General features: G+C 42.5%; 2 protein-coding genes across 4 annotated transcripts in view; both read right to left on the reverse strand.

The window, feature by feature from the left end:
* LOC144260728 (LIM zinc-binding domain-containing Nebulette) overlaps nucleotides 1-27942 on the reverse strand; it is a 408056-nt gene that overhangs the window by 63284 nt on the left and 316830 nt on the right. The window lies entirely within an intron of this gene.
* LOC144261065 (nebulette-like) overlaps nucleotides 1-27942 on the reverse strand; it is an 89439-nt gene that overhangs the window by 17163 nt on the left and 44334 nt on the right. The window contains exons 8-12 of the mRNA XM_077810189.1: nucleotides 27839-27940; nucleotides 17015-17122; nucleotides 14443-14550; nucleotides 11142-11246; nucleotides 9850-9957 (exon numbers count right to left, since the gene is read on the reverse strand). Coding sequence (XP_077666315.1) covers nucleotides 9850-9957; nucleotides 11142-11246; nucleotides 14443-14550; nucleotides 17015-17122; nucleotides 27839-27940 — 531 coding nt within the window. The remainder of the gene's footprint in view (nucleotides 1-9849; nucleotides 9958-11141; nucleotides 11247-14442; nucleotides 14551-17014; nucleotides 17123-27838; nucleotides 27941-27942) is intronic.

The following is a 27942-nucleotide window of genomic DNA, read 5'->3' on the forward strand; positions in this document are numbered from 1 at the left end:
TGTAATAGCAGCTAGGTGGACTTCAATGGAGCTAAAAGAAAGGCCAGATTGTTTGAGGTACAACAGGTAGTCGAGTATAAGAGGAAGCGGTGCAGACATAGGAGGCAGTTGTTTAGTTGAGCACCATTGTGTAAATTGCTTCCACTTTTGGAGATAGGTGGTGCGAGTAGATTGTGTTCTGCTATGTAGGAGCACTCTTTGAACTTCGTCAGAGCATACTAGTTCGTTTTGGAAGAACCATGTAGGAACCAAGCTTTGAGGTGAAGCATGGACAGGTTGGGGTGGAGAAATCGGCTGTGTTGCTGTGATAGGAGGTTCGGAATGAGAGGCAACGAGATTGGTGGTTGAGTTGACATCCTGGTGAGGAATGTGAACCATGGTTGTCTGGGCCATGCTGGGGCAATCAGGATCACCTTGGCACGATCTGCTTTGTATTTTTGTGAGAACTCTGTGGAGAATCAGGATCGGGGGAAAAGCATACAGTAAGTTCCAGTGCCATGGAATGCATCTGATGAAGTGAGCTGTAGCTCACGAAAGCTTATGTTCAAATAAATTTATTAGTCTCTAAGGTGCCACAAGTACTCCTTTTCTTTTTGGAATCATAAATGCATCTCCCAGGGAGTGTTTGCCCCGTCCTGCTCTGGAGCAAAATTCGGGGCATTTCGTGTTTTTCGCAGTTGCAAAGAGGTCTATGGTTGGGTAGCCCCAAATGCAGTTACGTTGGTGATGATCGTTTAGTTTATCTCCCATTCGTGGTCCCAGGGAAAGCGTCTGCTTAATTCTTCCACTGTGGTATTCATAGCCCCGGGAAGGTAGGCGGCTGATATCCGGATATTGTTCGCAAGGCACCAGTTCCAGAGTTTCATAGCTTCTGTGCAAAGGAAATGAAAGCGAGCTCTTCCCTGCCTGTTTACACAGAACATGCAGACAATGTTGTCTGTCATTATCCATACATGTTGGTTCCGCATTAACGGGAGGAAGTGACGGCAGGCATTGCTTACAGCTCGAAGTTCCAGGATGTTTATATGCAGGGAGGTTTCCGTTGGAGACCACAGCCCTTGGCTTGTGTGATGTAACATGTGAGCACCCACCCTGTGAGGGATGTGTTGGTAGTCATTATGATGGATGGAGCCTCCTGAAGAAAGGGGACTCTAGAGTAGAGGTTGGAGGGAACTGTCCACCATAAGAGACAGTCTTTGACTCAGAAAGGTATGGATCGGGGTTTGTTTAGGGCATACACATTGGGTCTGTAAACCGTGGCCAACCAAGCTTGAAAGCACCTCATGTAGAGTCGTGCATTTTGGACCACAAAAGTGCATGAGGCCACATCTATTAGCTGTAAACAGTCTTGAACGGCGACTTGAGGACTGTTGCGAAATTTTGTTGCCAGCTGCTTTATGGTGTTGAAGCGATTGGACGGGAGAGATGCTATTCCCGTCTGGGAATCAAGGTGTGCTCTGATGAACTCCAGGTGCTGGGAAGGAATTAATGTGGATTTGTCATTGTTTATTGGTAGGCCGAGGGATAGAAAACAATTGACAGTGAGTTGCATGAATTGAAGCTTTGAGGAGGCAGTCGTCTAGGTAAGGAAATACTATGACTCCTTGCTTCCTGAGGTGGGCAGTAACTATGGCCAGGAGCTTGGAAAAAACACGGGGGGCAGTGGATAGGCCGAAGGGTAGTACCCTGTATTGAAAATGTGTCGAGCCGAGGGTGAAATGAAGGAAGCGTCTGTGGGCTGGATGTATTGTCACATGAAAATAGGCATCCTGTAGGTAGAGGGCTGAAAACCAATCGCCCTGCTCCAGTGCTGGGATTATGGTGGCGAGGGTAACCATTTTGAACTTTTGTTTCTTGATAAAATTGTTGAGCCACCTGAGGTCGAGGATCAGTTGCCATCCCCTGGTTTTCTTTTCTATTAAGAAATAATGGGAGTAAAACCCCTTCCCTCTGTGTCGTTCGGGCATAAGCTCCACTGCTCCCAATAGAAAGAAATGTTGTACTTCTTGTAGGAGCAGTTGCTCGTGAGAGGGGTCCCTGAAGAGGGAGGGGGAGGGTGGGTGGGTAGGAGGCATGGATAGGAAGGGGATGGAATAGCCACGTGTGATGACCTCTAAAACCCACTTGTCAGTGGTAATGTTGTGCCATTGATGGAAGAATGGTCGTAGGCGGTGTCCAAAAGTAGGGACAGGCGGTGTAAACACTGAAGTGGGAACATTGTTTTCGAAACCCTCAACCAAGGCTTCAAATCTGCTTGTTAGTCGGAGGGGGTTGAGACACTGCCACGGAATTGGGGCGGCAATGCTGGTATCTGGGTCTCTTGTTGCTGTTGTTGGTCATGTGATCTCTGGAAGCGCTGGGTAGATGTGGGGTAGTGTGGACGTTGGTAAGTTGGTATCTATATTGTCACCTTCTGGTGTAGGGGTCTGTATTCCTAAGGACCGGAGAGTTGCCCTATAATCCTTCATTGAGTGAAGGATGTCATTCGTTGTGGAGGCAAAGAGTTTGTCGCCGTTGAATGGAAGGTCTTCAATAGTAGTCTGGACCTCTCAAGGAAAGGAAGAGGAAGAGAGCCACGAACCGCGACGCAAGACTACTGCTGTAGCGGTGGATCTTGCTGCAGTATTGGACACATTGAGGGCCGCTTGAAGAGCGGTACGTGATATGATTTGTCCCTCAGAGACTAAAGCAGTGAATTGTTGTTTCTTTGCTTTTGGAAAGTCCTCAATAAAGTCCATGAATTTGTTGTAATTTTTGTGATCATATTTTGCCAGAATGGCCGTATAATCAGCAATTCGAAATTGTAGGGTGGAAGATGCGTATACTTTATGTCCAAGCAGATCTAAACACTTACTGTCTTTATCGGCTGGGGTAGAGCGGGGATACTGGTGCTTGTTCTTTTGGTTGACTGCATCAACTACCAGCAAATGAGACGCTGGATGAGTGAAAAGAAATTCAGAGCCCTTGGAAGGGATGAAGTACTTGCGGTCTGCTCATTTGCAGGTACGTAAGCTTGCAGCAGGAGTCTGCCAGATGGCTTTGGCAGGTTCCAGAAGGGCTGGGTTGATTGGCAATGTAATCCTGGAAGAAGAAGAAGGCTGCAGGATGTCCATTAACTCATGCTGCTGTTCGGGAACCTCCTCCAGATTAATTCTTAATTCACTGGCCACTCTTCTGAAAAGATCTTGAAATTTTGAATAGTCATCTGAAGATGACAGGGGAGGAGGAAGCAGGGCTTTGTCAGGTGTAACAACTGGGTCTACTGGGTTAGAGACAGGTCATGCCTGATTCTGCACTTGTGATGGTGCTGTCTGGTGACTGGCATCAGTGGCAGGTTCGTGAGTTTGTGGTGCCGGGCCGGTGTCGGGCCTGGTTGAGGTGGCATAGCGAGTGTGGTCTCGAGGACAGGATGCCCACGGGGCCCAGTATTGCCACTGTGGTGGGAAGGGCATAGGTGGTGCCATCCATGGCTTTACACACCACGGGGCAGGATCCTGAGGGTAGGACAAGGTGATGTTTCTATGACCTCTATTAATTGGGGTCTAAGGATGAGAGACTTTATATGGTGAAAAATCCTCCTGTAGACCAACTTCCTCCTCACTGAAGGAAGGCTGTTCGGATCCTGGCTGAGCATTTGGTGAGAAGTAGGCATTCAGAAAGGGTAACTGCAGAATGGGTGACACAAGCAGGTCACTTGACTGCATAAATTGGAGTGCTGAAGCTCCTGTGTGTGGTGAGGGCTGTGCGAGAGGAATCTGCTGCGACAAAAAGTTCCTCTGCACCGGTGTCTTTAAAGTTGTTTGGCTGCCGGCCAGCTCAGCGGGTGCCAGTACCGGGAGAGTGGTGATAGCCTGTGGGGGGTCAGGCACGTCCACATGTGTCAGCACTGCTTCCACAACGGTGCCAAAAGGTGCCATCTGAGAGGCAGGGAACTGGAAGCCTGAAGCCTCAGCACTGGAGCTTCATGCTATCACCAGAGCTGCCTTCGGGTTTTGCATGGCGCTGGAGTAGCCCGGCACGTTAAAACTGCTCAGCCGGTAGACCTACTGGGAGAAGCCTTCTCCCACGATGTTTGCTTTGTGGGTGACAGAAGGTGATTTTTTTTTTGAACTTTTCTTCATCTTCTCAGCCCTGGTCTACACTAGGACTTTAGGTCGAATTTAGCAGCGTTAAATCGTTGTAAACCTGCATCTGTCCACACGATGAAGCCTTTTATTTGGACTTAAAGGGCTCTTAAAATGGATTTCCTTACTCCACCCCTGACAAGTGGATTAGCGCTTAAATCGACCTTGCCGGGTCGAATTTGGGGTACTGTGGACACAATTCGACGGTATTGGCCTCTGGGAGCTATCCCAGAGTGCTCCACTGTGACCGCTCTGGACAGCACTCTCAACTCAGATGCACTGGCCAGGTAGACAGGAAAAGAACTGCGAACTCTTGAATCTCATTTCCTGTTTGGCCAGCGTGGCAACCTGCAGGTGACCATGCAGAGCTCATCAGCAGAGGTGACCATGATGGAGTCCCAGAATCGCAAAAGAGCTCCAGCATGGACTGAATGGGAGGTACGGGATCTGATCGCTCTATGGGGAGAGGAATCCGTGCTATCAGAACTCCGTTCCAGTTTTTGAAATGCCAAAACCTTTGTCAAAATCTCCCAGGGCATGAAGGACAGAGGCCATAACAGGGACCTGAACCAGTGCCACGTGAAACTTAAGGAGCTGAGGCAACCCTACCAGAAAACCAGAGAGGCGAATGGCCACTCCGGGTCAGAGCCCCAAACACGTTGCTTCTATGATGAGCTGCATGCCATTTTAGGGGGTTCAGCCACCACTACCCCAGCCGTGTTGTTTGACTCCTTCAACGGAGATGGAGGCAACACGGAAGCAGGTTTTGGGGACGAAGAAGATGATGATGATGATGAGCTTGTAGATAGCTCACAGCAAGCAAGCGGAGAAACCGCTTTTCCCAACAGCCAGGAACTGTTTCTCACTCTGGACTTGGAGCCAGTACCCCCCGAACCCACCCAAGGCTGCCTCCTAGACCCGGCAGGTGGAGAAGGGACCTCCGGTGAGCGTACCTTTTAAAATACTATACATGGTTTAAAAGCAAGTATGTGAAAGGATTACTTTGCCCTGGCATTTGTGGCTCTCCTGGATGTACTCCCAAAGCTTTTGCAAAAGGTTTCTGGGGAGGGCAGCCTTATTCCATCCACCATGGTAGGACACTTTACCACTGCAGGCCAGTAGCACATACTCGGGAATCATTGTAGAACAAAGCATTGCAGTGTATGTTTGCTGGCGTTCAAACAACATCCGTTCTTTATCTCTCTGTGTTATCCTCAGGAGAGTGAGATATCATTCATGGTCACCTGGTTGAAATAGGGTGCTTTTCTTCAGGGGACACTCAGAGGAGCCCGTTCCTGCTGGGCTGTTTGCCTGTGGCTGAACAGAAATGTTCCCCGCTGTTAGCCACGGGGAGGGGGGAGGGTTGAGGGGGTGGCCACGCGGTGAGGGGAGGCAAAATGCGACCTTGTAACGAAAGCACATGTGCTATGTATGTAATGTTAACAGCAAGGTTTACCCTGAAAGAGTGTAGCCACTGTTTTATAAAATGTGTCTTTTTAAATACCGCTGTCCCTTTTTTTTTCTCCACCAGCTGCATGTGTTTCAATGATCACAGGATCTTCTCCTTCCCAGAGGCTAGTGAAGCTTAGAAAGAAAAAAAAACGCACTCATGATGAAATGTTCTCCGAGCTCATGCTGTCCTCCCACACTGACAGAGCACAGACGAATGCGTGGAGGCAAATAATGTCAGAGTGCAGGAAAGCACAAAATGACCAGGAGGAGAGGTGGCGGGCTGAAGAGAGTAAGTGGCGGGCTGAAGACAGGGCTGAAGCTCAAATGTGGCGGCAGTGTGATGAGAGGAGGCAGGATTCAATGCTGAGGCTGCTGGAGGACCAAACCAGTATGCTCCAGTGTATGGTTGCGCTGGAGCAAAGGCAGCTAGAGCACAGACTGCCACTACAGCCCCTCTGTAACCAACCGCCCTCCTCCCCAAGTTCCATAGCCTCCACACCCAGACGCCCAAGAACGCGGTGGGGGGGCCACCGGCCAACCAGCCACTCCACCACAGAGGATTGCCCAAAAAAAAGAAGGCTTGCATTCAATAAATTTTAAGTTGTAAACTTTTAAAGTGCTGTGTGGCATTTTCCTTCCCTCCTCCACCACCCCTCCTGGGCTACCTTGGTAGTCATCCCCCTATTTGTGTGATGAATGAATAAAGAATGCATGAATGTGAAGCTACAATGACTTTATTGCCTCTGCAAGCAATGATCAAAGGGAGGAGGGGAGGGTGGTTAGCTTACAGGGAAGTAGAGTGAACCAAGGGGCGGGGGGTTTCATCAAGGAGAAACAAAGAGAACTTTCACACTGTAGCCTGGCCAGTCATGAAACTGGTTTTCAAAGCTTCTCTGATGCGTGCCGCGCCCTCCTGTGCTCTTCTAACCACCCAAGTGTCTGGCTGCACGTAACCAGCAGCCAGGCGATTTGCCTCAACCTCCCACCCCGCCATAAACATCTCCCCCTTACTCTCACAGATATTGTGGAGCACACAGCAAGCAGTAATAACAATGGGAATATTGGTTTTGCTGAGGTCTAAGCAAGTCAGTAAACTGCGCCAGTGTGCCTTTAAACGTCCAAATGCACATTCTACCACCATTCTGCACTTGCTCAGCCTGTAGTTGAACAGCTCCTGACTACTGTCCAGGCTGCCTGTGTACGGCTTCGTGAGCCATGGCATTAAGGGGTAGGCTGGATCCCCAAGGATACATATAGGCATTTCAACATCCCCAACAGTTATTTTCTGGTCTGGGAATAAAGTCCCTTCCTGCAGCTTTTGAAACAGACCAGAGTTCCTGAAGATGCAAGCGTCATGTACCTTTCCCGGCCCTCCCACGTTGATGTTGGTGAAACGTCACTTGTGATCCACCAGAGCTTGCAGCACTATTAAAAAGCACCCCTTGCGGTTTATGTACTCGCCAGCTTGGTGCTCCGGTGCCAAGATAAGGATATGGGTTCCGTCTATGGCCCCACCACAGTTAGGGAATCCCATTGCAGCAAAGCCATCCACTATGACCTGCACATATCCCAGGGTCACTACCCTTGTTATCAGCAAATCTTTGATTGCGTGGGCTACTTGCATCACAGCAGCCCCCACAGTAGATTTGCCCACTCCAAATTGATTCCCAACTGACCGGTAGCTGGCTGGCGTTGCAAGCTTCCACAGGGCTATCGCCACTCGTTTCTCAACTGTGACGGCTGCCTTCATCTTGGTATTCATGTGCTTCAGGGCAGGGAAAAGCAAGTCACAAAGTTCCATGAAAGTGCCCTTACGCATGCGAAAGTTTTGCAGCCACTGGGAATCGTCCCAGACCTGCAACACTATGCGGTCCCACCAGTCTGAGCTTGTTTCCCAAGCCCAGAATCGGCGTTCCACAGCATGAACCTGCCCCATTAGCACCATGATGCATGCATTGGCAGGGCCCATGCTTTCAGAGAAATCTGTGTCCATGTCCTGATCACTCACGTGACCACGCTGATGTCGCCTCCTCGCCCGGTATCGCTCTGCTAGGTTCTGGTGCTGCATATACTGCTGGATAATGCGTGTGGTGTTTAATGTGCTCCTAATTGCCAAAGTGAGCTGAGCGGCCTCCATGCTTGCCTTGGTATGGCGTCCGCACAGAAAAAAGGAGCGGAACAATTGTCTGCCGTTGCTCTGACAGAGGGAGGGGCAACTGACAACATGGCTTACAGGGTTGGCTTCAGGGAGCTAAAATCAACAAAGGGGGTGGCTTTACATCAAGGAGTATTTCAGGCAGGACTTCACGGAGGGTTCCAATAAGAAATGGTGCATCTAAGTTATTGTTCTTATTGGAACAAGAAGGTTAGTCTGGCCTCTTGATTGATACATGGCTAGATTTACCTCGCTGCACCTTCTCTGTGAGTGACTGCAGTGTGACCTAGAGAAATGAGTCCCCTGGACGAGGAGGGTCGGAGCAAATGAGTACAAAACAAATCTGGTCTATTTCTCGTTTTGATCCACTCCATCTATCTTTTACATCTTTGGCTGGCAGCAGATGGTGCAGAAGGACTGCATGCCATCCACATCTCATGGCTGCCCGGCAGAAGATGATGCAATAGGACTGCTAGCAATCCGTATCACCTGCCTGCTCACCATAAGACGGTTCCATAGGACTGACTGCAGTACTAAAGAGAATGACCTGGTCAAGTCACTCCAAATTTAGTCCCTGCGCCCATGTCTGCCCACGTGCTCCTGGCCAACATGGCCAGGAGCACCTCGGACATGACGATGACGGCTACCAGTCGTACTGTACCGTCTGCTGCCACAAGGCAAGGGGTTGATGCTGCTGTGTAGCAATGCAGTACAACGTCTGCCAGCACCCAGGAGACATAGGGTGACGGTTACCTGAGCGGGCTCCATGCTTGCCATGGTATGGCATCTGCACAGGTAACTCAGGAAAAAAGGCGCGAAACGATTGTCTGCCCTTGCTTTCACGGAGGGAGGGAGGGAACGGGGGCCTGACGATATGTACCCAGAACCACCCGCGACAATGTTTTAGCCCCATCAGGCTTTGGGATCTCAACCCAGAATTCCAATGGGCAGCGGAGACTGCGGGAACTGTGGGATAGCCACCCACAGTGCAACGCTCCGGAAGTCGACTCTAGCCTCGGTACTGTGGAAGCACTCCGCCGAGTTAATGCACTTAGAGCATTTTCTGTGGGGACACACACACTCGAATATATAAAACCGATTTCTAAAAAACCGACTTCTATAAATTCGACCTAATTCCGTAGTGTAGACATACCCTTAGAGATGTGGTGTGGAGCAGAGCCGGAATCAGCGCCAGAGTCTGAAGCTGACCCTAAGAATTTTTACAGCAGGAGCAGCTTTAGCCTCAATTCCCTGTCCTTTCGTGCCCTAGACTTAAGTTTGCTGCAGTGGGCACATTTTGGGGGGATGTGGGACTTCCCTAAACATTTTATGCATTTTGAATTGCCATTTGCCATCAGACAGTGGGGTGGCATCCTTACAATTAGAGCAGCATTTAAAGCCTGGGGAGCCAGGCATGTCGGAAGCTGACAGGAACTAAGAGAATTTTTTTTTTTTTTAAAAAGAGCGAAACCAACACACACTACTGGTAACACTAATAACTAACACTATTGGTAACAAACGATCTAAAAGGGTAAGAGTAACAAGGGAGAAAGTTTTCTAATGAGTTTGCTGAGCTCCATCTCAGGCCGGGGACGGTAGAGAAGGAACTGAGAAGACCGGTCGCGCATGCGTAACTATTAAGGTACACTCAGAGCGGGGAGGGGGGGAAGCTCTGCGCATGCGCGAACAGTATGAGTACTGCTGTAAAAATCTCCGAGCGAAGGCGCAGGGATGCACCAACACCTAGAGGGGAGCACCCAAAGGGACAGCTCTCAATGAAGAACATTAGTATTCCCAACCACACTCTATATACTGACAGATAAACCACACACTCACTACATAAAGAGCAGAGAAGGAGGGAAATTAAATGAAGTGGTTATCCAGGTGAGGAGCAGAGGGAAAAAAGATGAAACAGGTTTCTGTTTCAGACAGGAAGGAGAGAACCAACCTGAAACTTGTGGAACCAACCTGAAACCTAAATCGTAGACATGGGTTCGTATCTGCAAATTAGAATCCAAACCACCTACAATTTAAAGGGGTCATGATTCACAGTTCAAGTTTTGATCCCTTTCTATTTCTTATGACCTATTATGCAAATCAAACAAGTATTGTACCAACCTCACTCTGAATCTTTTGAACTTCTTTTGAAACTTGATAAATTGGCGTATCTGTGAACTCCATCATTGATCTGCCTTTAGATTTTTCATAATCCTCTTTGTACTTAACCTAAGAAAATAAAATAAATAAATATTCTCCACAACTATAGTAGATGACAAAATGTGATGATTGTTTGATTGGGATGGAGTAAGAAAATTCTGTCCTAGCCAAACCCCCTCTCAGAGCTCTTGACTTAGATGTTTTTGCCAAGCTTTCTGTGGGTGAAGTGGGGCATCCAAACCAGGGAAGGTTTTCTGCTGTAACATATGCCCTTACCACAATGCTCTAGAGCTCAAGACCAATGGATTTAGAGGGACATGATCTGTATCCTGTTTACTCAGAAAAAATAACCTTTTAGGCATATATAAAACCATATATGAAAACAAATTCCCATAAGCCAAATTAGGTATAACCAAAAAGCTCATGCAAGCCTAGGGTTCAACCAGACCCTCAGAACCTGGTGTGGAGACTTGACTTCCTACAGGCACCTTCTTCTGTGGCTCTCTAGCTACAATTCTTAAACACCCTCTCCTGAAACCTGCACGAGAGGAAAGGGAAGGAAGCCAGAGCTGTCGGTCTTACATTCTATTCCATGTCTACCCTCAGCTCCCTCTTTTCTTGTATATGCTTAGGCAGTATCGACAACCTGAATTTGGCCCTAAAACTTGTTATAAAACTACTGATGGACATAACTCTGAGGACCTTGTAATATGCTTTTTGATTATAACTTGTGCAGCAAGGAAGCCGACATCTTTCGGCTTGGGATCCTGAACTTTTGATGAGCCTTGTAAATTCATTCATTCTCATCAATTAAAAGTACAACTCAGATTTATCGACAAGGCTTATGTATGGCTACATGCATTTATGTTATTCATCCTAATCAGAGAAAGATATGGAAAACATCACAAAGCTAGATACTGGAGGGTTTATATACTGTGAAACCAAAAGAGTTAAGGATCAACATGTTATATTACAAGTGGGTGATATTTTAATTTCATGATCTTTTTTAACACTGCAGCATTGTCTGAGTTTAAGAAAAGTTTTAAAAACCTTCTTCCCTGTCGACATGTGGCATTGGGCCTCATTCCTGCAGCATTCAACATGTTGGCACTCAGCTGCTCCCACTTGCAACCCCAATTGCTTTATATGCATCTCACATCATTGTAATTTGTCATGGGATTTGTGCATGATTTAGTAACTGTAAGAAAGCTGCTTTTGTCACTTCATAAGGTTTATTTACAATTTGTGTATACCTGACTTTGGAGCACAGCATTTTCTTTGTGATGCATCTGTTCACTTGTATCCAGGGCAAAATGATAGTGCCCCTTGCTTTTCTCAAACAGTTTCTTGTATTCATACTGAAACAAAGAACAGCAAAACATGTTTTTATGTATAAAATTGACTGGTTTCAATTTAAAGAGCAATTTAAATAAGCATAAAAGAAACAACATAACATAAAGTACCATTCAATAACATAACATAAAATACCTAACACTAATAATGAATCTTAAACAATTAAAAATAACCGAATTTTGGGATAAGGTATAATGTGGTGGAATGAAAACAATGTCAAAGAACAGCCACAAAGTTCAGAAGTTTTTTAAAAACACCTGTCTTATACAAATATTAAATATTTTTGCTTGTGAAAAATAAAGAATTAATATTATTTAGGCTCAAAGGACAAAAAAGCATATTTGATGGTGTCCACTTGCCTCCTAGTGGAAATAATTATAAACATCACACAACATTTACACACATTCTCTTATGGTAACAAAAAAAATATCTGCAGAACCTGGATATTTAAAGGTTTCAGAGTAACAGCCGTGTTAGTCTGTATTCGCAAAAAGAAAAGGAGTACTTGTGGCACCTTAGAGACTAACCAATTTATTTGAGCACAAGCTTTCGTGAGCAAGCTTATGCTCAAATAAATTGGTTAGTCTCTAAGGTGCCACAAGTACTCCTTTTCTTTTTGGATATTTAAAGTCATTATTCTTACTACACTAAATTCCAGACATAGAACTGGTCTCCTGGAAAAGTACCAATTCTGTACTTGTCCAACCTGTTTCAAATACCTGTGTTAATTTGAAATTAAATTGCATTAATAACAATAGGAAATCTTAGATGTATTACCTTGTCCATGTTATCTGTTGATTGATGCTTACAGGATGTAAGTACAAATAAAATAAAACACTGAGTCCATAATGCAAGAGCACTCTTTGCTCTTGGTAAATTTTATCCCTTCAAAATATGTACACAATTCTTTATACATTTGAATTTGTATTCTTCAGACGCTCTTTCAAAATAAACAGAAAACATTCCACTCACTCCAAAATGTTGTATGAAAATGAAGCTATGTAATCTAAATTCCATATATTCAGTATTTGATCAAATACAAACCTCAAAGACCTTTTACAATTAGAACAAATCAAGCTAATATAAAAGCTGCTAAATTTCAGATTGGCTGTGTGTGAAAATTTAAATCTAGATTTCAAATGCTACACAATAAATATCTAGGAAATCTGAGGGCAAAGCTTGACCCTTCAATCTAATTTCTCATCTGAAATCAGATATGTAGTGACGTCTATCTCACAAAATCTGCAATGGTGTATTTGTGCATATATGCACATTTCTGGATTTCCCTGTAAATGTTATAACTTATCCTCACAAAACACCAGCTTGAATTACATTTTTGCGATACAATACTGTTAATATGTTTTTGTGGAGTCATTCATACAAATAATTATTTGCAGAAAATCATAGTCAAAACATGAAGTACAATACACCGAGTACGTTACAATGTATCACACAGGTGGTAGGTTTGGATACATCAGGATAAAGATGAACAGAAATACACATTTCAGGGAAGAACTGTGGACCATGTAGAAACTGAAAGGTTCAGTAATTGCTCTTTTAACCGCGGTCGGTATAACATACTGTAGGTAGGGTAGAAGAAAATAGATCTTGAGACCACTAGGGGCAGAAAGGCTGTCCAGATACTGAAGTAGACTAGAAGAAGGATCTGCTGTTCATTATAGAGAGACAGGGAGGCGGAACACAAAAAAGATGGAATTTGAGAAGCATAGGGAAAGGCTGGAGAATAAATCAAAAATAAGTCAGAGAGATGGGGGCAGGGGAAAGATCAAGACCATGAAGGATTTTGAAGACTAAAGGTACATCTACACTGCACGACACTGATGGTGGCATGTAGCTACATGCATCAGAGAAAGGCTGTGGCAGGGGGAAGGCAGTGGGGAAAAGCTCTGGCAGTGGAGTCTCCCCCTTGGTAGAGCCTTTCCCTGTTGCCACAGACATGTTCCAGCAGCGGGGAGCTGCCAGAGCCTTTCCCCACTGCTGGAGCCTTTTCTGGTGTCGGAGAAAGACTTTGGCAGCAGGGAGGCTGTGGGAGACTACACTGCTAAAAACAGCTGTGTAGATGGGCAGGGCACTGCTTGGTCATGTAGAGAGCCATGTAGTGAAGATATCCACAGGATTCAGGCGTGCCTTTACTCTACTCGCCTAAGAAGTGCCTCACCATCTACACTGCACTGAATACCCATGCTAGGGGGCATGTAGTGTATGTACTCTACATACCACTGTAAGGAGTGTGCAGTAGTGTAGATACACCCTAAGGTATTTTGTACTTGACAAATAGCAAGTGAAGACCTCAGGGGATGGATATGAAGTGTTCTTGTTTCGATCACAGCCAAGATAAACCACCAGCTTTTGGACAAAGCATAGTCCAGAGAGTTAACTTTTACGGAGATCACAAATGTCTCTAGTTGTAGGGATGAAGATGATGTAGGAACCAACCACTGTTTGGGCAAAGGAATGGCAGAAATCGTGTCAGATTAAAATGTTTTATAGGTGAGAGTAGGCAGATATATAGACATCAGGGAATCTGAACATAAGTTGAGCACCTAGGTTCTTGTCTTATGTGAGATAAGGAGAAGAAAGAAGTTCCAAAGTTCAGACCGATGGTGCTCATTTAACCAGCTAGTAAAAAATATCCAGTTTAAATGCATTAAATTGAAGGAAGCTACAGTTAGGCCAAACAAGGATAAATAATTTGGTGAGCAGAAAGTGAAGAAGGGCCTAAATCCTGGAGATCTATAGATTTCGATATGATCCATACAAAAGTGATACCCAAGGTTAAATTCAGAAAGGGAATGCCTAAGGGGGAAAAGATACTGATGCAAAAGTAAAGGGTGATAAAGAAAAAATGAGTACTTAGAAAAGGCACAGCTGTGGGAGAGTTTCAGTTCACAGAAGGGTAATGTGAAGAATCAGATTCAAACTGGATAGCTGGATTATTTTGTGCCAGAAGCAGGGTTTTACAGGTGGACATTAATACCTACTCAGATTAAAATATAAGAAGCAAGAGGAACTAGGCCTTCAAAGGCTATATATATGACAAACAATACTTTGTGATCAAAATGCACTGAAAAGCAAGAAGACAATGCCATGCGTGTGATACATTCTGCAATAAATTAAATAAATGGGTACATTTTCCTTTTATAAGTATATTTAAAGTAATGATTAAAAAAGCCAACTTACATTACTATGCATTTTGCTGGCATTTAAAGCATGCTCTAAATATAGCAAGTTTGGCAGGTCTGAAGCTGGATTGTGTAGACTTTCCACCATATCTTTTTTGTATTTCACCTGAAAACCGAATACAGAGTATAGCAAAGTGAAGACTTGTAAAATATACAGCAAGTTCTATTTGTACTGTACACTATAAAAATAAAAAAGAAAAAGAAAAATCTTACTACAGTGCTTGCATAAAATATGTACAATGGCCACTAGGTGGTGCTCATTTACTACTATTTGGAAAAATCAATATACAGTGAGGGCTTCCTTTCCACTAGCGAGCAAATATTTTGATAACTACGTAAACATTTCAAAAAGGGTAAAGTTAATCACATCAGATTTTGTAAGACTTTTCAAAACAGAATAGGCTATGGCAGATATATACATCAGAAATACCTTCTTTCTGATTTTTATTTGAATATTATCTTTACACAGTATTGTTCTACAGTTGGACAATTTATCATTAACTTTATATTGTTCATTGGTAATTCTTGCCTTTCTTCCCTCAAGTCAGATTATTTTTCATCAACTCCTTGTGTGCAAAAAAAAATCTTTATAGAGTAGCTACTCCACAATCAAACAGTATTTTGTACATGTATTTTTATTTAATACAGTTTGCTTTCAGTAACAAGAATGAATGGAGCCTTAGATGAGAGAGAACCTAATCACGCGATGAAATGGCAAATCATATACATTCCCAATAGCTGACAGCAGTGTTTCCCAAACTTTTAAAAATTGAGTTTCCCCTTCAGGAAAATGAAACCCATCAACCCCCCGCCCTCCCCGGCACCCTGCCTACATTACTCCTGGGGGAATTCTGCCCCCCCAAAATTAAAAATCCTGCAGCAAAAATTAAAAATGTTATGCACAATATTTTAAAATTCTGCATATTTTATTTGTCTAAATAACATAACATAATCACACCAGTTTCAAATATTTTTGGTCATTTATTTCAAAATAAATAGCCACCTAGCCACCCTCTGTCCCTATGTAGCTCTGCACCCCCTCCCCCATCACCACGTGGTTCTACACCTCCCTCCTCCCTATGGCCCTGTGCCTCCACTCCAATTCATCCCCTGTCCCAGTCTGTCCTCTCCCACTAGCTTTTATGAGCCCCTGTCTGACATCCCTGCCCCAGCACCCCACACTGTCTGTCTCCTGACCTGGCCTGACAGGTGTTGCAAAGAAGTCAGGCTCTTTCTCTTCCTTTGCTGGTTGGAAGCAGCTGCTGTATTTTATTGCCACAGTACCCTCTGATGGGCGAAAGGTGGAATTGCAAAAGTTGTTTTCTGCTGGGAGCTGCTGCTGTTCTTGTGCCACAGCACCCTCTAGTGGGCAAAAGGTGGAACTGTGGCAACATTTCAGCAGAAGCTTTTTTCTGCACAAAACAATAAAATTGTGCATGGCTCATTAATTATGCACGCACTCAGTAGCACAAAATTCCCCCAGGAGTACTTTCTGTATAGCTTTTCCATGTACTTCCCCCACACCAATCCGTCCTTCATGCAGTTATCCAAGCCCTCCCCAGTCTCCCCGTACGCACATTAGAAAACCCTGGTTAAGATCCTCATGATATAATACATCCTCTTTTTTTTTAAGTCTAGTCTAAACTTTAAAAGTTTCAGCAGCATAACACTGTTTGCTAGTGGCATGATTTTTTTTTTTTTTTACTATTTTACAGATCTTACTCCACTGGACAGGGGCAGAGAAGACAGGGCCCCTGTATTCTTCAGAGCACTGTGCAGCCTTTGCAGAGTAAAGAGGGAGCAGTCCCTGCACAACTGTGCCTGGCAATTACCCAAACCACACAAAGGGGGAGTAAGATTCAACCTCCCTTTCTTTGCACACCCCCAAAGGGGCCATGTACAATCTGCCCCTAAGTTATCCAGGACCACAGTACTGCCTCTAAGAACAGCCCAAATTTATGACATTAGCCACATGAAAGCATTGTTAAACATTCTGTCGGCATTGCAGCACCACATGGCACATGTGCTTTCTCCCATCTGAGTCTGACTGCAGCAGGCAGTGACTTACATTAAATCCCCTAACTACTCTCCTTTCTTGAAATGCTGCACTTTGGCTCCATCTCCCGATTCATGTGCACACACAGCAATTCATCAAAATCTTTGGAGCCTCACAAACAAGGAGCTGGGATTTGTCACAGCCTGAAGAGGGTTGCAGGCAGGAAAGGGCAATGAAGGGTGCACTGTAGGCACTAGCAGAAGAAGGGCTTATTCGTAAGTGGGGGTTGAACTGGCTGGTGCCCTATACGTACTACTATGCAATGGGTCCCACATAATATAGGTTCGGCTCTGAAGTCTACTTTCAACCAGCTTTCAAACTGATCTCCATGTTAAACTCTAAATTCAATTTCCCAGTTCTTGCAGATGCAGATATAATACATATTGTGAGTGGTTGCTCTTGGTAAATCAAATAAGATGCACAATTGTTCACAAGAAAATTATGATGTTTACAGAATACCACGATCAATATACCGTACACGCTGAGAGGTAGAATACAGAACAACTGCACTTACATCACTCGCCAAGCTGGATGCCATCTGTGCTTGCTTGAAAGAAGCACTGCCAAGAGGGTTATACTGGTGGTTCTTCATTTCCTTATTGAATTGCTCTTTGTATTTAACCTGCCACCAGAGCAAACACATTTTATATTGAAATGTTACACTGAAAGGAGGCATGAAGAATTGAGAGATTACTGAGGAGTTTAAATGAAGACAAATTCTCCATCCCTAAATCACCAAACATTATACAAAAGTGAAGGTTACAACAAATATGGAGAGAGAAGAATATGTTTTATGTAAGAACTGTTTTATTATGTTAATGTAGTGTGACAGGGTCGGGCCCGATGGCTACAGGAGAGTAATAGAAGGCAGATATATTAGCCCTGGGTTAAGTAGGTCCCTTTTCCCTGGGTAAGGTAACAGGGAAGGTTCCAGAACAATCAGGAACCTTCTGGAGACAATTAAGACAGACAGGCTGATTAGAACACCTGCAGCCAATCAAGAAGCTGTTAGAATCAATTAAGGCAGGCTAATCAGGGCACCTGGGTTTTAAAAGGAGCTCACTTCAGTTTGTGGTGCGCATGTGAGGAGCTGGGAGCAAGAGGCACTAGGAGCTGAGAGTGAGAACGCGGACTGTTGGAGGACTGAGGAGTATAAGCATTATCGGACACCAGGAGGAAGGTCCTATGGTGAGAATAAAGAAGGTGTTGGGAGGAGGCCATGGGGAAGTAGCCCAAGGAGTTGTAGCTGTCGCACAGCTGTTCCAGGAGGCACTCTAGACAGCTGCATTCCACAGGGCCCTGGGCTGGAACCCGGAGTAGAGGGCGGGCCTGGGTTCCCCCCAAACCTCCCAACTCCTGGTCAGACACAGGAGTCGTCGACCTGGACTGTGAATTCAGAAAAACGGCCAAGCTGAGGGCTGCCGTGAAGCTCCAAGGTGAGCACATCCGCCAATAAGCGCAAGACCCACCAAGGTAGAGGAGCAACTTTGTCACAGTAGGTTTATAGTCAAAAATGGTTTTACACAAAAGTAATAAAAAGAAATATATCTTCAGTATCACCCACTAATGACACTATTGTTGATAGCACATTCTTGTGGAGAGGGTACAGAACAGCCGGGCACATCTGGGATCATACATCCACTCAAAAATGTCGCCAGGACTATTCACTTGAATTTAGAAATGAACTCACTTCAGCCACACCTATGCCCATTATGTGCTGGTTTTCCACTAACTTTCATCTGACTGAATTTCACTGGCATAGAATTAAACTTTTAGATTTGTACACACAAACGTTTTCACCAAAGTGCTTATATAAACAAAAAATAATAAAACCACTTGATTTACCTGACTAAACACAACTAACACAGTTTGACTAGCAAATATAGACTGTTGAATACTCCACAGAGGTATTTTTTTTGACAAAAATGTAAAATACTTTTGAATAGATAAATGGGAGGAAATAAAACTATTTGCTGTAAATTATTCCCTCAGTTATAGAGTGAACTGGAGTGAAATTCAGACCTCACTGTAGCTAATACAAGTTTTCCCACTGATGCCAACAAGGCCAATATTTCATCCAGTTTGTATAAGGCTGGACAACTGGAGCCCTGAGTTACATATCCAGCTCAGCAACATATTTCCTTTGTGACCTTTGATAACACAAAATCCATCCATGCCTCAGTTTCTTCACCTAAAAATGGGGACAGTGTCTATTTCATTGGAGTGTTGTGAAGCTAAACTAAATCTCTATCTGTGAGGTCTGGATTTTTTTAAAAAAGGGAAAAGATAGGGGTAAAAGGTGCAGACAACCACATTTAAAGTAGATAAACTATTTTTAAAAAGTAAAAAATACACCTCAACATTTAATTTAAACCTGCACATCCTCAACCCATCATGTCATGCATAGCCATCTTCCATCCATCATGTCATGCATAGCCAGTACTTGGGTCATCAAACATCTGGAAACTTTACATACAATGCCTTAATGCTTTGCAACTGCTGAGCATAACAGAGCAAAATAAGGTTCAGCATTGATTCTGAATTATGTTATTTTTGTGACTATAAATCAGACACCAGATATCTAAACCTACTTTACATCCATTATCTTCTGCCACACTCTGCAATTAGTATGCAGCTTTTTGTCTTTATTCCCATATCAGTGTCCCATAAAGTAATTAAAACACCTCAGAAGTTCTGTTTTCAAAAATTTAATTTTTTGTCAAATTTTATACAGGGAAGAGTTTTCTTCTTTAAAAATTTTTTTTTTCCATGTTGCAAAATAATCACCTCCCGTTTTAGTTTATACCACCATATTATATATACGTACCATTTCCAATATTTGATTAATAGGAATAACAAAAAACAAAAGCCAATCACTTGAAAAAACACTATGAATTATATACATTCAAGAACTGCATTACTATCAGAGAAACCGGATTTCTTTCTCAAAGGAAGCGAATTCCAAAATATTGTATTTTTTAAAAAAGACTCTTTTTGTGAAAATATGAAAAACTTTATAAACTAGCAGACTGACTGACTCTGGGAATGAATATCTATTGACTTCTGGTTGCTGACCTATGGCTCTGTTTGATCTCTAAATTTGATATTTCACCCTTTTGTTAGTAATGACATTATTGGGTACAATACTGAGATGTTTAATATTTATTAGATTGAAACAAGCTTGGGGGCAAGTAAGAGAACACAAATAATTGGGTTGTTAGGCTTTGCTATAGTAAAAAGGCCTGTTTTAACTAGTGTGAGGCATGGTGTGACAGGCTTGATTTTTAGGTTAGTTAATGTATGCCTGAGGACTTAATCCCAATTCAAGAAGTATGCCTTCACATTCTATGTGACAAACAAATGACCACAGAAGGACAGGTAATGCCATAAGCTTGCAAAAGTTAACTTGAAATAGGGGGACAGTTTGTGGGCTTTTGAAAAATTTTGTACTATAGTAACAAGGCAGTTAGACCGCATTGCCGTATATGATTTATTATGAAACTGACTGACACAAATATTTAGGTCACTGATCAGAAGTATAATTATGGATACCCAGAATGCCACAGGATTTATTCGTGCCCCACAGGATAGGGGCAGGAATAAGTTTACGATGATAAATAAAAGGGTCAAATATGTACTGTATCTGTATGGTTACATAAAGGATGGGTATAAAAGATATGACTTCATTCCCTAAATGTTGGGTGTATTAGGTCCTGAAACTGTGCCAACTGGTTGGTGCCCTACTCTGATGTGCTCCATTGCCTGAATTTTTCTCTTTGTTTTTCATAAGGTTTAAGGATCTGTGGGTATGCTATCAATTCTAAAATCTATCTCTCGGTACATTGCTTTATGTTTGGTTATATTAATAAGTGGACTTATTTGGTTGGTATTAAAAGCTTTTATTGGATTTTATCACGTATGTCATCAATCTCCCAATCAACGAGAAACTTCTGTTTAGCTACCTATCATGAAAAGAACTTGTGCTAAAGTAAGCTTGGTACAGACACTTACAATAATTAATCAGGCTGCATGGTAGATTCATCTGGTTCACATTGCTAGATATTTGCATTAGCTTTGGATCAACTGCAGGTGCACCTATGTGAATGCAAGGACAAACTCTTTATCAAAGGCAATTTCATATTCACTATAAAAACATATATGGATACACTATAGGATTTTCCTTTTTAAAAAGAAAAGTGTGGCTCCTAATACAAATCTGACAGAATTAATGCTCTATTGGAAAGCCCAAATCAGTAAGCCACCTAATACAGGGGTCAGATCAGTATGGCAAAGGCAACCCTCTTACTATTCCCAGAGGACCAGAGTACATTGTACAGTCATTTACATGAGTATAAACACTGAATTACTTAGGGCTACAGCATATCATCAACAAATGACATCAAGTTGTTCATACAGAGTGCATAATATGGCCTTTAATATTGTTGCTAAGTGTGAAATCATCAGAGCAAACAGGATCTCTCCATACAACTGGTTTGTCATCCCACAGCTGCTGTGATCTGGGGCCATGGTCTACATGGATTTTGTAATAGTACATTTCAATTTCGGTATTTCAGTAATATATTATCATTAGCATTCTGCAGCATTGTTTCTAATTAAGTCACTGGGGCAGGCCTGTGTAGGAACGAGTGAATACCAGGCCACAATGGGCTCCTCACTGGTGCCTATGTGGATGACTGTCCCAACTTTAAGAGGGCTGTCCACCTATGTGATTGTAAAAGTTCATACTGTGGGAAGTGATCTCCCATTACCTCCAGGCCCAGCTGTCTTGTCTTGTTGCATTACATCATTGCCTCCGCTCTCTACTCCAACGCAGAGCACATCACTTCAGGAAGAAATGGAAGCAACGCAGTAATGTAAGATGACCCCAACAGCATCTGAAGATCTCTCCCAGTAGTAGTATAACTCTGATTAGCCACAGGGGAAACATCTTGTTGGATGCTAAACACATATTACCTTTCTCTTGTTACTTATTTTCTTTTCCTATTTTTCTCCTTTTTAAGGAAGGGCCAGAAACATGGCTAAGAGAGAGAGGGAGAAGAACAGGCAAATTAAAAAGTCATCAGGGGAACTAGGGGTGGGATTTGAGAATTGTTTTAGCTTTCTTTTAGAAGAAAGGAAGAAAGAAGAAAACGTAGCTTCAAGAAATAAAATGAAATTGAAAGAAAAGGTATTAATTAAAAACAAAAACATTCTTAGTCAATTACTTAAAAAAATTCTCAAGATGTCATCTCTAGCTATGCTGTAACCTGGGTAGGACAGTGAGCAAGGATGTGGGAGTCAAAATTAAGGATGTTGGTGGAAGCTTATCTATGACTGTCATGAATTTTTAAAAATGATGCTAATTATGTGGGTTTAAATTAATGGATATTTATTTACCATCTTAATTAAGGTCTTTTGTTTGTTTATTTCTTTAGTATGTGGGAATTAATTTAAAGAAAATGTGTGGGATTGGCAATCTAATTGTTGTTCAAGAATGAGCAGACTTAGCAGGTCTTTCACATAACAACATCCCTGATGATCCCACTGGCATCAAATAAAGCTCAGATAAACAATTTTCTCACGAGCCTTGCACAAATGCTGTAAAAGTCAGTACTGCAGCTGGACAGAAGAGTATCTTTTGAAGCTCCACAGAAACATTCCAAAATCAAATCTGCAGTTCAAAGCTGCTCAGACAGAGCGTTCAGTTTCATAAGTGGATGACATCACCCACTGTTCAGATTTACGAAGAACCTACAAAATCTAAATCTTTCAGCCACTGGGATCCCAGAACATACCAGCATAAAAAGGAGACACTTACAGCAAAAGCATTTCCTCATGACTACACAAAAACATACCAAGAAAATTAAAAACTTGTTGGACACCTAGATACTGAAAGAAATGTAATGTAAGCACAGAGTTAAATGAAATGTTTAGCTTATGGAAGAGTCAGTTCCTCCAATTACTAACTGAGTTTAGGCTAAGAAATAAAGAGAAAAAAATCTTAGGGCTTCTCTTCATGATTTAAACATCCCAGTAACACAGTATTATGTCTACTGATATACCAGTATAAAGTATATTTTACACAAAATCCTAGCTCTAATCATTTCCCTCCTCAAACAATTAACATCAAATTGATCTAATGTAAAATACAAATATTCAAAAGAGTTTATTACCATAAACCAATTATTACACATCATAATGGGAGTATTTAATATTGAATTTATCAATGGATTATTTTCAATCTAATTTCAGATGGAACTGAGGAGATTGACCACACTGCGTGGGGGGTGGTATTGTCTGCCTTGCCGGGTGAAGGGGTATATATCGCTTTAAGAGTATGGGGGATAGAGAAACATGGATGCTGCGGCAGAAGTAAAGCGGGTCAGCATGGCAATGCTGACTCATCCCCCAGGGACCAGAAGGGAAGGGAGCTGATAAAGGGCAAGCCTGGCAGGAGAAGCCCTTTTTTCCCCAGCCAGGCAGAGCAGCACCCACCCTCTCAGCATAAATACCAAGTGGCAAAATACCAAGTTTGGTCACGACTGGCTCTGGGCATTATGCTAGCTGTTCCTTTCTTGGGGACCTGGGAAGGAATTTTTCTCTCACCACCAGATTGGCCAAGGCGGAGTGGAGGATTCTCCACCTTCCCCACAGTGGGTTCAGGGGAGCTTTGTTAGGGTGAGTAGGGAATGGGAGTTAGACTATGATGTCACAACTCATTATGTAACTGTGGAGCGTACGTCCAGTGCAGGTATCCAGTACAGAGGGGATACAATGACCAGATAAATGACTTGGTAAATGATTTAAAGGAGGTGTTTGTTAAAGGAGTGGAATGGGGGGTGGGGAGGAGGGGAGTTCAAATTGCTCATGATTGGTATGGAAGAGATCCAACCCCCCCCCTATTATAGCCTACCTTGACCCTCATTTGAGGGGGGTTGGTAAGGTTCCAGCAACAGGTTGGCTGGGGACCAGGATGGAAAGGGGTGGGGGGTTAATGGAAGCATCCAGGTAAACACTGAAATGATCATGTAGTTCACTGCACTGCACACTTTAATCTGCCGGGTAGTCCCAGAGATCTAATAACAAAGTTGTGGCCTAATTAGCCATACCAAGTGTCTCCCGTCTTTCTTCTGGTGTAGCTGGACAAAAACATAACCTCAGTGCTATCAGGATAGAGATTATAATTATAAAATAAAGAATAGTCTAAATTATAATATTTGCCTTATAATAATCAGAAAACAAATACTAAAGCTTCATTTGTTCACAGGGTCCTATTAAGTTACTGTTTAATCAGTATTAAAAGTAGAAAGAGAGGGAAAGATGGTGCTCTGGGTAAATTCACTAATCCAGTGACACCACCATTTTGCTGTTGAGTGTCACATGATTTATTTCTTTTTTAAAAGACCCTGACTTGGCACAGTCTTGAGTGTCAGTCAAACACTGTCTTCTTCACTATGTTCAGCTACCATGCCCTTGTTTCCTTTTTCCCTTGGTTACACCCACACCACCTAACCTCTCCTTGCTCTCCTTGTCTGTACTCACTGCACTGTCTACACATACATACAACACTAAAACACATCATCATCTTCCTGTCCTACTTTCACCCATGTCACCAATGCTCACAATTACATCATGAGTCTTCAAATATTTGATATTGTTCTTGAAGCCCCAGCTCCTGGAGTAATGTGATTACCTGAGAATCTCAGCTTTCATTTGAGAAAAAAAAAAGTTTCTACCCCTCCTGGCTGCTAAAAAATGTGGAATCCAAAGGTTCAAGAAGCAGAAGACAAATAAAAAGAATGTATGATTTGTGAACACTCAGGATTGTCAGTCCTGATACATGCGACCACTAGGTTAACTAGACGACATGAACTCAAGTGCCAGCAATATACAGCTGACACGCAACTCCACCTGTCTTCACCAAATACAAACACACCACTTCCACCAAAATGGCCCAGTCCTTGGATGAGTTCAGCTCATGGATGAATAACAACTGGCTGAAGCTGAACCCATGGTAACAGAGCTTATGCTGGTGAGAAGAGGAAAGTATTTTGAGGAGTTTGCAGCTACCGTGAAGTCTCTTTTGATTGCAGGTTCACATCCACAATTACTCAATTAAGTCCATAGTCTAGGAGTATTCTTGGTTTCCCGTGGATGCTGAGCTCTCACATCACAATGGCTGCAAGTAATGCTTTCTATCATCTCCAGTTATCTAAGAAACTCCATCCCATTCTGGTGGATGAAGACCTTGCCTCAGTTATTAATGCCTTGGCTGGAATTTAACAATGTGATATATCTTGGCATGAAGTATTCAGCGCTTAGGAAACTCCAACTGGTACAAAATGCTGTAGCCCATCTCCTCAGCAACACAGGCTATCGTGAGCACATCATACCTGTCCTCTGCTTTCTAAACTGGCTTTCCATAGAATTATGAATTGATTTAGCGGTCTCAGTCCTTATCATTAAAGTGATCTATGGCCTAGGCCCAGGATACCTAAAAGAATGCTTAAAGCTCTGAGATGAAGGTTGGAATTTACAACTTCACTCCTGTGGCACAATGGAGCTCTCATCAATAGAGTAAAGAAAGAACCTTCCCTGGGGTGGTCCAAGACTGTGGAATGAACTCCACCAGAAACTAAGGACTATCACAAACCTCACCACTTTCCACTCCAAGAGCAAGGTTCATTTCTTTGATCTTGCCTTGTCTAGTATAAACACATAACAAGAGGTATATTTAACAACAACAACAAAGGGACATTCCACTCCCTGTGCTTCTCCCTCTGGGAAAAAGATGAGAGAACAAACAACATGTGACAGATGTGTAGCTATGTTGCTTGATGCACTACTGGAAGGTGCTATGATGATTAGTGTGGCATGAAAACATATATATAATAGAACACATTCACTCCACCATACATGTGACATAAAAGTGCACATATGCCACCTTCCCATCCTCAACTGGCTCATCTGATTTACAATAAGGACCAGCTCCAATGCGTGCTAGGCTGTTTCAGCTGCTCCTCTGCTCTAGTATGTGCTAATGAAATGTACATTGCATACCATTAGTTCAACTTTGCATAGGGTTGCCAATTTTGGTGGGGAGTATTCCCGGAGGTTTCATCACGATATAATGCTTAATTAAAGAATAATGTTTAATTCCTGGAGACTCCAGGACAATCCTGAAGGCCTGGCAACCCTGCCATTGTAGGAAGATCACAAGTAGAATTTAGCTTCCATCATAGCCCCCAATAGTCATGTGACTGCATCACATAACCTCCAGTTTAGTACGAATAGCAGTTTCTGTTCAAGAGAGAATCCCAAGAATAAGAAAGGAGAGATGGAAGTACATTGAATTTGGGTTCTGCATGGTGAAATGGCTCAGCACCAGACTAGGCTATAGCGAATACTGTTTTATTACTGTGATGGTTACTAACAATCACAGCAGTTGTGCCAATATTGAACACTAAGTTAAGGTTGTGAAATACTTTCCAAGATAAAATGCTATTTTCACATGCTCATACATTTTCTAATCAGTCACTCTGGATTGACATTTGCCATGTGTGGTCTTTGTTCAAAGATGAAATTCACCCATTTTTTGGGATTATACTTATGTAAAAAATCCCACATTTCTTTTGATTAACAAAAACTAGCCATGGTTTGGTTCTCTGGTTTTGTCGTTGCTCTCTCTGTGTTATAAACATGGATGCATCAAAAACAGCTTGAAGTTTGAAAGCTGAAGCCTGCTACTGATGCAGCTGTTGCAGGGAAGTGCAGTATCCCTGTTTATAGCACCTGTCCTGGCATGTCCCTGCTGGATTTATAAAAGTATTTTTGTCCCTTGTTTTTGTAACTCTTGCAATTTGAAGATCTGCTGGCCAGCTAAGCTGGTGAAATTGAGGACAGGCTGACTGGTCGTGTACACCTGGAGAGCCATCCCACTGCAGGACTGTCTACATGTATACAACCCAGCCAGACTTTCCAGTGAGCTCTCTCACACAGAAAGTAAAAAAAGAAGAAGTGCACATTTTCAAAAATCATTCATAATTAATTTAACAACTAACATTTTCTCTGATTCCTAGCACTGATACAGAGACCTAAACAGCTTAGCAGATGTTCCTTTCTATAAAGTGAATGGGAGAGCGCAACCTGCTTCCAAAGCAATGAGTGATAACATGCAGTCAAATACCAGGAATCTATTAAACAAGCCTTCTCAGTCAGCACAGAAATTAGCATTTAATAAATTACAAAGTGGAAGAAATAAATCTTATTGGAAAACAAAATCCATTTTGAGTTTCAAAGTTGATCTTGACAAAGCAAGTAAAAATTATTTTAAAAAACTTTATAGCTTTTGAGTAACAGTGTCCCTGAAAGAAAAAGGGCAATTTCCCATGAAATTTCTTATTACATAGCAGATATCTGGGGGCAATATTTAGTGCTACCAAAAGGAGCATGCTCTCTTTAAAACCAAACACAATACTGTTTCAGCATATACATTTAGATTAGAAGGTACTGCATGGCTTTTCAATTCAAGGGAAGACTACCAACTAGTCAAATCAAGGGGAGTTATGCTCACCTATATGAAGCAGAATTTGCCCCTTGATTTGGAAAATGCTTTGAGTGCAAATTGATTGGATTACTAGTGAGGGATATGCCATGGGGCGCTAAAGAACTTGTGAAAAGAACGGCTCAGCATGTTGAAAATTTTTGTTTCTGAATGGGATTGAACCGCAGCAGTAAAGATTATTAAAAGAGAACAGAAGGTAGAATTTTAGGCCCCATAGCTCTGTGTCTAGTAATCAAATAAAATAATATGAACTAAAGTAACTCCAATTTTGATTCTTTCATTTCCTTGATTTTAATGAATAACAGTAAGTAAAGATTTTTTTTTTTAATATTGAGGACCTCATTCTGACCCTTTACTCACAAAGGCGAGCAGTGGCACACACAAAAAGTCATAATTACTTCATGGGACTAATCATGGAGTAAGGTACCATGCAAAGTGAGTAAGGATCGCAGAATCTGGCCACAAATTACAGATAGTTAATATTTCTGAAATCCTAGAAACTCTGTATAAAATAGCACAACACCAATTCCACAGCAGACAAACTGTAATTGAGTCAAACAGCACATTGTACTTTTGTCTAAAACTTGTATCTACTGTTTTCTAACTATCTTAAATTTACCAGTTACTGCAGTTCAGTATGAAATAGTTTTGGAAACATTCTCTTCCGATTTTCATGCAATTACAGATAATCTTTTAAAGATTAAATATTTGATTATGTTACTAGGAATGAGATATCTGAATGAAGTCATTGTAGAATGATTGACACAATCTTACTTGACTTAAAAGTTGAGAAACTTCCTTAGCATGCTCAAAATCTGGTCTTCCGAGTACAGCAGTCTCCTTATTCATTTCTCCTCTTTGTTTCTTATATTCAGCCT

Source organism: Eretmochelys imbricata, chromosome 2 (genome assembly GCF_965152235.1).
Source record: "Eretmochelys imbricata isolate rEreImb1 chromosome 2, rEreImb1.hap1, whole genome shotgun sequence".
In the NCBI taxonomy this organism is placed as follows: Eukaryota; Metazoa; Chordata; order Testudines; family Cheloniidae; genus Eretmochelys; species Eretmochelys imbricata.